The 12626-nt window shown below is 36.8% G+C and overlaps 1 protein-coding gene across 2 annotated transcripts in view; it reads left to right on the plus strand.

Annotated features, from left to right (window-relative positions):
• LOC127989645 (astrotactin-2-like) overlaps nucleotides 1-12626 on the plus strand; it is a 463909-nt gene that overhangs the window by 205698 nt on the left and 245585 nt on the right. For both annotated transcript variants that reach the window (XM_052591441.1, XM_052591440.1), the window contains one exon: nucleotides 2391-2492. In XM_052591441.1, coding sequence (XP_052447401.1) covers nucleotides 2391-2492 — 102 coding nt within the window. The remainder of the gene's footprint in view (nucleotides 1-2390; nucleotides 2493-12626) is intronic.

Here is a 12626-nt window from a genome sequence, read left to right on the forward strand (position 1 = left end):
GTTAGATATAAGTTGTGTGCTGAGAAAAATCAGAAATTCATTAAGCAGCACACTTATCAGGGGGACAAGCTATTAAACGATATGCTTATGAGAGAGTTTGAAGTGCTCAATATAAAACGTGTCATGTTTAGGGCAACAGATAATGCTCTTTTTCAGCAGCAGCTCACTCTGTGTTTTGATTACACAGTATGTGTTGTATCATGCCAATAACCTGACTTCCACTCTTTTCTCTTAATGAACCAACTGACCAAATAAGATCTGGCTCACTCTAATCGCTAATTAAACCAGGCATCAATAATAACATGACCTAAACTCCCTAAACACAAATCAGGTTCACTCCAGTAAACACTCTCCCCTGCATACTCACGTACCACTGAATGGCTGCAATTGAATGTCTATCATTTTAAGAGTCCAGATGGAGTCTCTGCGGAGCACTGAGCTGTAAGTGTGACCAGATCGGGATCACAGGGACGAGAGCGAGTCTCAACATATACTGACACACTTTATGGATGTCACAGCATTCATAAATCACAGACAAATCATCAAGAATAGTTTCAGAACTGTCGTTCTGTTTTATTAGGGCCATTAAATGTTGAAATTCAAGGTGACACTGAAAAGTATTTTTCAAAGTATGAATATAAAAAAAAAAAACACTTGTTTGCATCAAGAAATATTAGTATCTGAATTGTAATCCTTTGCTCATAGTTACTTTGTTCAGCCTTTACCAGTGCAATTATCACTATTAATGTTTGGAATTAACTCCAGTGAATGAATGAATAAAGGGTAACAACACTTTATAAAAAGCATGCAGTGGCAAACAACTTCTGAATCATTTGAAAACTATTAGTTAATAGTTAATTCATAGTTTCAAGTTTTGTCTCTACATTGGTAGTGCTTTGGACAAATAGTGAGCTCTTCATTCATGGTCATGGTAGTTAACAATTTAGCATTGTTTAACTGGCTCATATGTGTTGAGTTAGATCATGTTTTATAATCCTTTTTAACAACTTGTTAAACATACCCAACTAATGTTAAGTATTCAAACCAGTAGAAATTAGTTGTTAATGGTTATCAGGAGTACAGGAGCTCTAATTTTAAATTACCAATAACCAACCTTTGTTAGACATTAATTACATTACATAGGCAGAAAAATGTACAGTGCCAATAATTGCATAGATATTGTATGTTTTTGTGTCTATACACAGGCATGTAACAGAAAATGCATACAGATACTCATGATGTAAAGTCATTTGAAAATATCAGGTGTAGGATACAATAAAAAAAATTAAAAAAAAACAAAGGATAAAAACCTCAAACTCTTAATAAGCTAATAAAATATAATTAGTAAATTACAAGTGACAATGAATGAAGAGCCCATGTAGGGGTGTGCCGGTTTCAGAATTGGGGATGACGGTTATGACGTGAGTCCAATGTCCCTCGGGCGGGCGATAGCGTGTTTCATTGTCTCGCCACCATGCTAGTGGATCTGCCATAGAGTCAATTGGTTGTTCTTGGAGATAGCGGGTTAACTCCGTGTCAGCGGATCAGTAAAGGGGCAGAGATTTCAGACCTCCGTTTATTAAGGAGATCTGTTACAAAACTCATCATCCGTGCCAAAGTTTTTTGAGCAAATTTCAAAGCCGCACCCGCCCGCCATCCGCTGATTGTTTTGCGGTCTATGTACGATGCATTGCTTTGCTGATGCGAGCCGCAAAAAAAGAAAAAGAAAAGCCATCGTCTGTTCTAGAAAGGATGCAGCAAAGATATTTAATGCTAGAGTATGAGGCATAGGCCTACGCTGAGTTTCTTTTACGGTGAGATGCGCTCTAGTTCACAGTGCAGTGCAAGTGAACGCGGCGCGCTGGCGCTTCCATGTCACGGTTATCATTGTCTGCTATATTTGCTTTTTATTCATTAAAATACATGCACTTGGTTGATGAAACATTTATTAAAATTAAGATAAAATTTGTTCAAAACGACATTCGTTTTTAAGAAAGGTTTTCTACAAAGCAAAATTTAATGAAGTGTTAAATACAATGTCTGACGATTTACAAAACTTCATTAAGTGGTAAAAACCATGTCTCACAATATATTGCGCATCTTATGATCCTATCTAAAAAATGAAAATATTTTTTGATAAAAAATGTTTGTAAAAAATATTTTAATGACACGGTTTTGGCGGTTATAGAGTTCTAATGACGGTGTTCAACTACAACCGCCGGTCACACCCCTAAGCCCATGGTTTGTACACAGCCTATCAAAAGAGACATTCTATTAATAAATTATGAATGAACTACAAACTGAGAGTTTGCAGGTGATTTATTAAGTGTATAAAGTGTTTGTGACAGATGTGTGAGATGACAGAACTGTCTGTGTGTTTTTGTGTGAAGCTGGAGGCGTGTTGGTCCGTCAGGGAGATTCTGGATCTGAAATGGATGATGACACTCAACTCAAGTTCTACACGGAGCACAGGGGCCGGCGCCGCAGCAAAGGTAACTGCCTTCATTTACCCAACATACTCTTACATCAGTCGCTTTGCACATGAAACCGTAATAGAGATTTCCAACCACTGCCAAATCTCAGAACGCTCGATTCCATTTTTTTTTTTTTTTTTTTTTTTTTACCGAACATTACTTAAAATATTAGGGGTTCTTTAAGGTTGATAATTTAGATCATAAGGGTTTCAGCTGTGGAAAAACAAGAACTGGGAACCCCTTCCATGAACAATTGAGTATTATGTACTCTGGCCACTATAGACTTTCTTATTTGAAGTCAATGAATGCAAAATGTTCCATAATATCTTTTACTGTCAACTTATACGGAGATTAAGGCACCTTTTACGAATAAAGTACACAAAATATATATTTTTTTTTTGTCAGTAGTTAGCCAAAATATGTTTGTGTAAAGTTGTGTGAAATATAGCACAAAGCAAACCATAGTTCACTGGGCACAACAAACAAGCTAAACTATGTGAAAGTAGGCAGTGAAAGTCAAACATTTCACTGGATAAACATTTACAGAAAACTCACTTAAATACTTTTTGGCAGGTGTGAATACATCCGACCTCAATCCGACAAAACTGCAGAAAGCACTGTGCCTTTTGAGTTAACAGGCTCCCTTAGTCGGAGCTGCCTTATGGGAAACTGTTGTGTTTGCTACATTTGCTAACTTAGCCATTGAAAAATGAGAGGTGGTTCAACCTGGAGCTCCTAAGAGACACGCTGCCTCATTGACATTTGGGCAGATTCCTATATATCACAGCTACTGGAGAAGAGGCATAAAAATCATGTTGAGTGGGGGGGTGGAAGTGGTGTTTATGGGCAATTGGGCAGCTAGCTGACACTTGCGAAAGCCTGCAATTGCTTCACTATATGTAACTTAATCAAAGTTACTAGTTGTTAACGTTACTTAAAAAAATAATAATCATAATTTAAATAAAATAAATACAAATATTTTGCAAGACAACATTTTTAATTTAATTTAAAATACTAAAATTAATAAATGCAAACAAATAGAATCTATATATACATTAAAAATAGATGAAAGTGCTAAAACAAACCTATTACAATTAATTAATTAAATCAAAATATTAATGTAAAGCAGTACAAATGTCATAATCATCGGGAAGAATGAGTCGGGAACCGGCAGACAATCAAATCAAGTTTAATAATCAAATAATCACAAAACAGCGTGGCAGCCCCTCAGGGACGACTGCCAGTGGCGATTCTAGACTTTTTTAATAGGGGTGGCCTTAGTGGAGCACTGATTAATTCAAGGGTGGCATCATAAAATCATGCATCGAACACCATACTCATAAATTGAAGGACAAAGGCTGTACTCTTACATTAAATTTATTTTTATTTGAATAAAATCAAATATAAATAAACAAACATCTCAAACATAAAAATACACCTTCAAGACTTTTTGTTTTTTACAATAACAACTCAAACATAATATCTTTGGCCATCTATTTCTATAGCTGTTAATATCCAAAATCCAAGTCCTCAGCTAAATACTTTTTATTCATGGAACAATGAATTACAATTTGTTTGCCCATCTATATATTGTTGTTAAAACAACTGAATGCGCCGATTTTTGTGTGAGCTGGCGAAGACCTTGATAAAGTCATCCATATTTAAAGCTTTGCTCTCCTGGATTCAATACTTAACACACCTAAGTGGCTAAGCCTACCATCAACCATGGTGGTCCTTAAGTGTGTCTTTATTAGCTTCAGGGCTGAGAAGCTCCGTTCACAGCCTGCAGTACTCAATGGGATAGCTGTGGCAACCTTGCAAAGCCTAAAGAGGTCTAAAGAGGTCAGGGAACACCTCTTTATAGGGTTCCAAAAATACAGTGAAGTCTGTAACACTTCCCAATTGTACTGCCCCACTGTCCATCTTTCTCTTTACAACCCTTCTGGCCTGATGCAGCTCATAGAGTCTTTGGAGGAGGGTGAAGAAACAATCTACCTCTGCCACTGACTGCACGGTGTCCACTAAGACTAGATTCAGGCAGTGGGCATTACAGTGGACATAAAATGCCTGTTTAGCCTCTGCCTGAATTCTGGCTGCCACACCCGAGTGTTTCCCACTCATCACAGCTGCTCCATCATAGCCTTGCCCAATCAGGTTCTCCTTGTAATTGAGCCCATATTTTTCAAGGCATTGTATGATTTTATCACTAAGTCCCTTAGCATCCAAATCCTGAGCATGCTGAAAATCAAGGAAACTTTCATGTATAGCCCCACTGTAGTTATACCTCACTACCAACGACAGTTGCTCCTTTTTCTGGAGGTCTTTGCTTTCATCTGCAATTACTGAGAAAACCTCACTCTCCTTCACCTCCTTTACAATGTCATCCCTCACCATGTTTGCAAGACACTCCAGAATTTCATTCTGTATGGTTCCAGATGTGTACTTTACATTCCCCTTTTCCCTCATTTTCTCACTTATAAGGGCATCATGATTAGCAATCACAGTTAGAGTTTCTATGAAATTCCCCCTATTGTCAGAGTCCTCTGACTCCCGGTGACCCCTCTGAGCCTGCTTCTGAGTTGCTGTTAACAACAGAACCTCTGCAATTGTTTTTATGTATCTCCTGTTCTCCTCAACTTTTCTTTTGTACTCTTGATCGATTAAATCCATTAACCCAGAATCAGACAGCATACGATTCTTATATTCTCTCCAAGCAAACATTGCATTAACGTGACTGTCAGACCGGTCATGCAATGTAAGGCCTCCATCTTTATACAGCGCTTTCTTCCAATGTGAAAAACCTGCCTGGGACGTAAATACTGATTCTGACGCTGAAGGGAGTGAGAAATGTCTACATGCATAACAGTAAGCTGAATCTTTGCTAACAGAATACTCTAACCAAGAATACTTGCTGTACCACTGCGGGTTGAATGCCCTTCTTTTCTGACCTTGTGTGGTCTTGGAAAACATCCTCAGCACAGGTTGAGTTGGATCTGCTGCCCTTGATTGGGAGATTTCTGGAAAGAACAAAAGTAATTCAGCAAATCATACAAACATGTTTTTTTCTATATATATTTTAACCAGGATAAAACATAGAGTACACACCATGAGGTCCAGGGGTTGGGTTTGTAGCTGCACGTGGACAACCAGTGAGACAAGATGATGATGATGATGGACCTAAATTTAAATGTAAAATACATTTTGTTGTATTAACTAAAACAAGTGCAATTCAATCAGATATAGCTGAGATGTCATACCCTTATAAGGATCTGAAGTGTCTCCAGCACCCTTGTCTGAATCTGAAATAGAATTTAGAATGATTTCACTTAGATGCCTAAACATTTTTATTTTGTGTAGGCTAAATAAAAATGCTGTTAAGATTGTTTTTCCAAATACATAGCCTATTAAATCAATGATACCATAAAATCTAATTCTAGATTTTACATACCCAGGTCATCAGGTGAAGCTGCTAGCTCAGTCGCTTTACCCTGCCTGTCATCATCCTGATCTGACTCGCTAACATTATCTGAACCACTGCTGGTACTGCTAACTTCAGCTAATCTGATCAGTTCACTGTCTTCATCAGGTTTGCTTTTCTTTCTAACGAAGAACTGTTGGATATTCTGGTTCCTTTTCATACTGCAATGAAGTCAGATTTCATTCAGAACAGTCCAACCAACCCCTAGGCTACATAAACACCAATTAAATACTTTTTTTTCCCCATTTACATTATTAGTAATTATTACTTACATTATTATTAGAAATTGAAATGAAACAAACGTGGAATGGCACAATGCACAACAAAAGAATGTATTATTTACAATTAATTACACATAATTAAAGCTTAATAAAAGGCCACATCTGACCTGTGAGCTAAACTGTTACTATTTATAAAGTTTAAACGATATAGACTACTCTTTCATGTCATTACTGCATTGTTAATGTGCAAGTCGAATTCAGTGCCTGTCACTTTAAGGCCCTGATGGCCATGAGGTTTGCTTGATTCTCACGGTTTAAACTAAATTGTTGTTGTGCATTGTGCATAAGGATATGTGGATGAAATTAATTATGTTTTCCATGTCGTTTGTTAAAATAAATGCTCTAAAGCCTAACAACTCGAAGAAAATCTTTCTTGGATTACAAGAGATGCTGTAAGTGTCTTGTAATGATAATTTCTATGATTTTGGCGAACACAAATAACTATCTCCAGATGTAAATGGTTGCATATCCTATTACTCAAATTCAACTAAACCCACCAGTAGGCTAGACCTTAATTTCACAGCATAGGTATGTTAGCAACACAGGGCTTGAAAACATTGACTGTATAGCCTATAGAACAAATAAAAACGAAACCTTGCGTGGAATTTATCTGGGAATATATAGCCTAAAGCCTAATTTCCTGAAGGTAAGGGCGAGCTATGGCGTGTTTAATTTGGTTAAAATATAATGTAGGCTACGTTTTTTTTGCACAAAATTGCGTCTGCTAATGATAAATCTTTAAATGCTTTTTTACAAAAGTAGCCAACAGTTAATGACCTAGCAGATGTCGACTGAGTAGGCAGGTAACGTACAGTAGATAAATTACCTTAACGTTACATGACGTGATTCAACAGACGTGATACTGGGCTGTGTGTGCGATTAGATATCAAGGCAGATGTGATGGGTAAATAGATATCTTTGCGTGCTAGCACAAGTAACGTAAGTACTGCTGTACACTCACATGCTAAAAAAACAATAAGCCATGTATCGTTGGTTAGCTTATATCAAACACTTGCTACTTACATTTCTGAGTTCTGGTGTCTGACTGTCAAAGCTCCCGCGCTGATTTAAAGGCAGCAAAGTGCGTCAACAAAGGTTCCGCCTTTGACCACGTTAATGGCCAATCGTAGAGTAGGATTTTGGGGTGGCACCTGCGGTGGCCAATCGAATCTCAGGGGTGGCGTGGGCCACCCCAAGCCACCCCTCTGGCTCCGCCCCTGACGACTTTCGTGCACAAACAAAATCACAACACAAAATAAATCCAGGCCTGGTCCTCTCTCGTCCTTCATGGTCGCCGCTCCGGTTTTATATCCTTCCATCTCCTCCGTGGGACTCGAGACCGGTGGGTCGAGCAGGTGTCGCTCTTTTCTCAAATCACTCCACTGGTCTCGCCCCATTCCTACGGCTCTTGGCCCCGCCCCACTCGTCACAATTAACAAAGTGTATTTAACGATATTAAAATAACACCAGTTTAGACGTCCACTAATGTTAAAGTGGTGATTCATGAATCAATGCAGCAGATTGCATCACAAACCTAAAGACACACATCAAACAAAGCCAAATGGATTTTTCGGGAACAAAGATCTCTCAATGCAAAGCTGCTCATCGTGTCTGTAAAAGTGGAGGAGGAGGCAAAACCAGCCGCTCCCTGTTGTTATTTTACCAGGAATGAGAGACAAACAACTCCTGGTAGAGATGATTAGCCCAGCGTGTAACATCAGAGTCCTGCAGTCACACTCATCTATCACCAGCTTTCAATACGGCCCACTGAGAATTCATGATGAATCACGAAGCGGCGCCTCACAAGAGACAAACATCACTCTCAGACTGTTTAATCGCGCAATGATGAATTTAATACAGAAATATGAACTTTAAACTGTAACTGTGTTTCAAATCCCAGTGAGGTGTGTACCTGTTGTAGACAGCATTTTAGGCTTCATATGCACTCTTTAATGCTGTTCTTAAAAGCTAGGCAGCATTTTCTCAAAGTCATTAATAGTTCCACACAGTTTAGGCTCTTTGTGGGGGGAAAATGTGCTTCTAGAGCTTTGCAAAACTCCAAAAAAATACCAATACGTACATTTCAATGCAGTTTCCAGGTGAAATGAACACTAGTGGTAGTAAAACACCAACAACCTTTATGTTTCTGTGTAGTTCCTTGCACAGTATTCATGTTATGAGTTCATACTGTACATCTTGATGTTTGTATTAGATATGTTTGGCTTTTCTGATGTAGTAAACTTGCTCGATAGCGCACCTTGTACAGTAACCATTGCGATTCGAAGCGCACAAGTACGAGTCCCATGAAACACGAGCTACAATAAAAGAGCTCAAATGCATGTAGAAGCAACAACAACAAAAAAAATGACATGGTTGCTTCAACAAATGTGTTTTATCTAACATTTGCTTTTGTTATCACCATCGGTTAGGTTTAGTGAAGTGGTATATTAATTTCAAATGTGATACAGAAACCTTTTAGCACCACTCGCCACACATTTAATTCCCAAACTGCCATGATACATACAACAACCAATGTAATAAAACATAGCAAGATTCATGTTTAGCTATTACAGAGAAAATAAAACATGTTTATCTCAACTCACTGGACATTTCACTTAGTGAATCATGCAATAATCTAAAATAATGATATATTGTTGCAGAAATGCTGCAACAGGCCTGGGTTGTTTCTAACACATGCTGCTTCCATCATACCTCAAATTATGTTGTGTGTTCAATAAACTGATGTAGTGAAAATAATAATAATAATATTAATAATGTTGTTATTATTGTGCTGTTTAAACTAATATCATAGCTAACACTCCTAAATACTCCCAAATGCTAATTATTAAACTATATAACAGGTTAATATTTTGACAGTTTCACAGATCTAATTTATTTATATATATATATATATATATATATATATATATATATATATATATATATATATATATATATATATATATATATATATATATATATAACCCTAACCCTATTATAATGGCAAGCTTAATCATATAAGACCTAAACTTAACTACCTAACTGACAGTTAATAAGCAGTAAATTAGGAGTTAAATTATAAAGTCACTGGTCACAAGGCGGGTTAGCATGTGCAGTTATTTGCAGTTGTAGATATTATGACTGCAGACAGGAAGCATCTTTCTTCTTTGAAGGCTGTTCCGATATTGCACTGAATGCTGAGAAACACAAATTTATTTTCGGCGTCATACTTTTATTGCCTGTTTGTTTTGAAAGGCTCTCAAACCATGAAATGGACTTGTTTTGTACTTTTCCCTTTTAGTGAATGGCTTGAGACTGTGATATTATAGTCCTCCTCCCAAAGCAATCATCACTATTGTTATTGCTCACAGTTTTTTCCCACACTGTTTGTGATACGGATGTGAATGATACTTTAAATCATACAGCTGGTGAGAGGTTTGTTGTTACCTTTCTGAATGGTCGAGCTTGCAATTTTTACCAGGAGTATGATAAAACCCATAACGTACATTGAACCCAAGCCATATCTACAGACCATAATATATATCATAGAGATTTGGGGCAGACAAAACATTTGGTGGTGGGTTTTGCACATGCAGCAACCACCTATTTATTTATTTTGTTCACAGTTATCTTTTGTTGTGTGTTCTCCCTTGCAAAACTGCAAAAATAAAAAAGAAAGAAGAAAAATAAATTGGCAAGCACATTTTATTTCGCTGAGTTTCAGCCCTTTTCATTGTGGTGGTGTCGGTCTAAATCGACCTGTATCAAAAGCTGCAGTGATAGAACTGCTGAAAACCAGGAGCTCTGAGCAGAAGGGCCAGAACAGGGTTCATTATTGATTCCTCAAGCCACTGTTTGCTCTTCTGAGCCGCTATAGCCATGAATTATCAGTTAAACTCCATCTGTGTTGATAGCTGAGCCATATTCAAGAGGATATTGTGGGTGTGCATTTGTACATTTGTGTTTGTGCATCTAACCAGTGGTTGTCATGTTTTATATGTACAGTACTGTATGCATGAGCGTTATCAATGCACAGCCAGTGGTGTTATTGAGCACTGTGTGGAAGATGCTCTCTAGCATGAAGGACACACAAGTGTGAAGCTCTGCTAAGCTTTGTCAAGGACTTGCTCATTCACTTCTAAAACCCGAGAGAGTGTGTGAGTGTGTGTGTGTGTGTGTGTGTGTGTGTGTGTGTGTGTGTGTGTGTTCAGCGTTAACATGCTGTTGTGTCCGTACATATGCTAAAGTGCTCTTAGGTCTTTCACAGTGATTGAGGCCCGTTCCACGTTTAACATTGTGTCGTTGTACTTCATTATTTCAGTGACTATTCAATGTCTAAACACTGCAGTATTCCTCCCTTTATGCATCTTTAAGTTCCTTGTGTATTAGTCATGCATATGAATCATTGTAACAAAAAAAAAAATATATATATATATATATATATATATATATATATATATATATATATATATATAATTTGCCAGTATAATGGGGTTTATTTAGCAAAAAAAATATTTAGAAAAAAATAAAATAAAATAGCCGGTTTTCCCTCTTGTGTCTATATGCCCTTATTTGGTTATCTTCCTGTTCCTGCTCCCTGATTGTTTCCAATTTGATTCCAGGTGTGTCTCGTCTTCTCCTGATTATGTTCTTAAGGAGAGTTTTGTTCAGAGTTCTTTGTATGGTATTATTATTTGTCTACCCCTCGTCGTACATGTTAGTTCCTGCCTGTTCCATGTCCTCCCTTATGTGGTAAAATAAAGACTATTGTATGTTAATCCTCTTCGTCTCCATGCTTCTTCATCTCCAGTAGGCGAACCTTGACAAAACCTATACATGTAGGTAGCAATAGTTATTTATAAACCCTACAAGCCCAAATGTGTTATTTCAATCCCGTCACAGTTGGTTTGGAATTAATGTGCTTAAATTTGAAAATGGGCTACATTAGTAAGATCTGGTTACATCACTGTATTTATTTGTGCATGTCTTGTAATAAATCATACATTGTAATTGGAAGACAACATTACAACAATCCTGTTAAATGCTTTTGCACCACATCACTTTATTCAAAGTCAATTGTATTGTGTTTTGGGCCAATAACAACATTACTATTGGGATTAATGTAAGGTTCTTATTAAGAATTTAGCTCAGAATAGTTCTTGAATATGCATGATTCTGAAGAATGACTCTACAAGCCAGTGGATCAAAACTGCATTATATATGTATGTATGTGTGTCTGTGTGAAGGCAAAAAAAAAAAAAAAAGAAAAAAAAAAACTATTCAGTGAGTTGTGGGGAGAGAAACTGTAGAAAATTTGTGTGACAAAAAAAGATAAGATAAAAGTGAACATTAAGTAATTTCGATTTTGGCCTCAGTATTGACAGTTTTATATATCTAACAAGAATTGTTCCAAACCATTTAAACACAGAGGAACACACTAGTGATTCAGTGTTTTTGAATAAATCAATGAATAATACGATGACTCACTTATAAGAAAAGGCATTACAATGTATAAAACTTTTGTATAAAAGCATATAAAACATATACAAAGTAGGTATAGTATAAATAATTTTAAAAGGATTCAAGGCTTTTATCTCACTTTGTTTTTTTTTTTAATTGACTGATTTTATTTCCTGTCAATGTATCCAAGTCAAGTTTCGATTTTAAATTGTGTCATGCAAATTGGCCTATAACACATTGTGCACCACTTCACAATAACTTTCATTATTTAACTGCATTACTAACATGAACTACTGGTGAAAATATTTCTAAATCACTTGTTAATCTTAGCTTTTGTAATTTAAACATTTACGAAATGCATTATTACAATCACGTCAAGTTGTAACTGTTAATATTATTCATGGATTTTAGCTAACATTAATTATTAATTTTAACAATTATTCATGAGTTCAGAACCACTTCCGGATGGTGCCATCATCTCATTTTTGATTGTTTTACACATTTGTTTACCTGTGTTGATGTCCACCAGTTTCAAATCCACATGTTCAGAGCCCATTGTCATTTTTTTTTAAATATCTTCCTATCTCCAGTCAAGATTGTGCTAATAATTGTGCGCTGTTCACAGACGGCTACAGTTAGGAACAGATTGTTCTGGAAGAGACGTGAGATACTGTGAATGTTGCACTGTGAAGAACACGCCAGGTGTGACCCCCTGGAGCAGCGCCGAACACGGCAGAGATACCTAAACTAATATAAGCATCTGTTAGATCTCTGGATGCAATTTACAGAAATCTCAGGTTCTTGAAGTTGCTTGAAGAGAAGTTACTTTCACTTTTTATTTCACCCCACCAGGCCCTCTATGACACTTAGTCGGGTTTATCTCAGTACAGTTTCCAAGACAACAGTGATTATATATTATTTTCAGGCTAAAAC

The sequence above is a fragment of the Carassius gibelio genome, chromosome A5 (assembly GCF_023724105.1).
Source record: "Carassius gibelio isolate Cgi1373 ecotype wild population from Czech Republic chromosome A5, carGib1.2-hapl.c, whole genome shotgun sequence".
Classification (NCBI taxonomy): Eukaryota; Metazoa; Chordata; class Actinopteri; order Cypriniformes; family Cyprinidae; genus Carassius; species Carassius gibelio.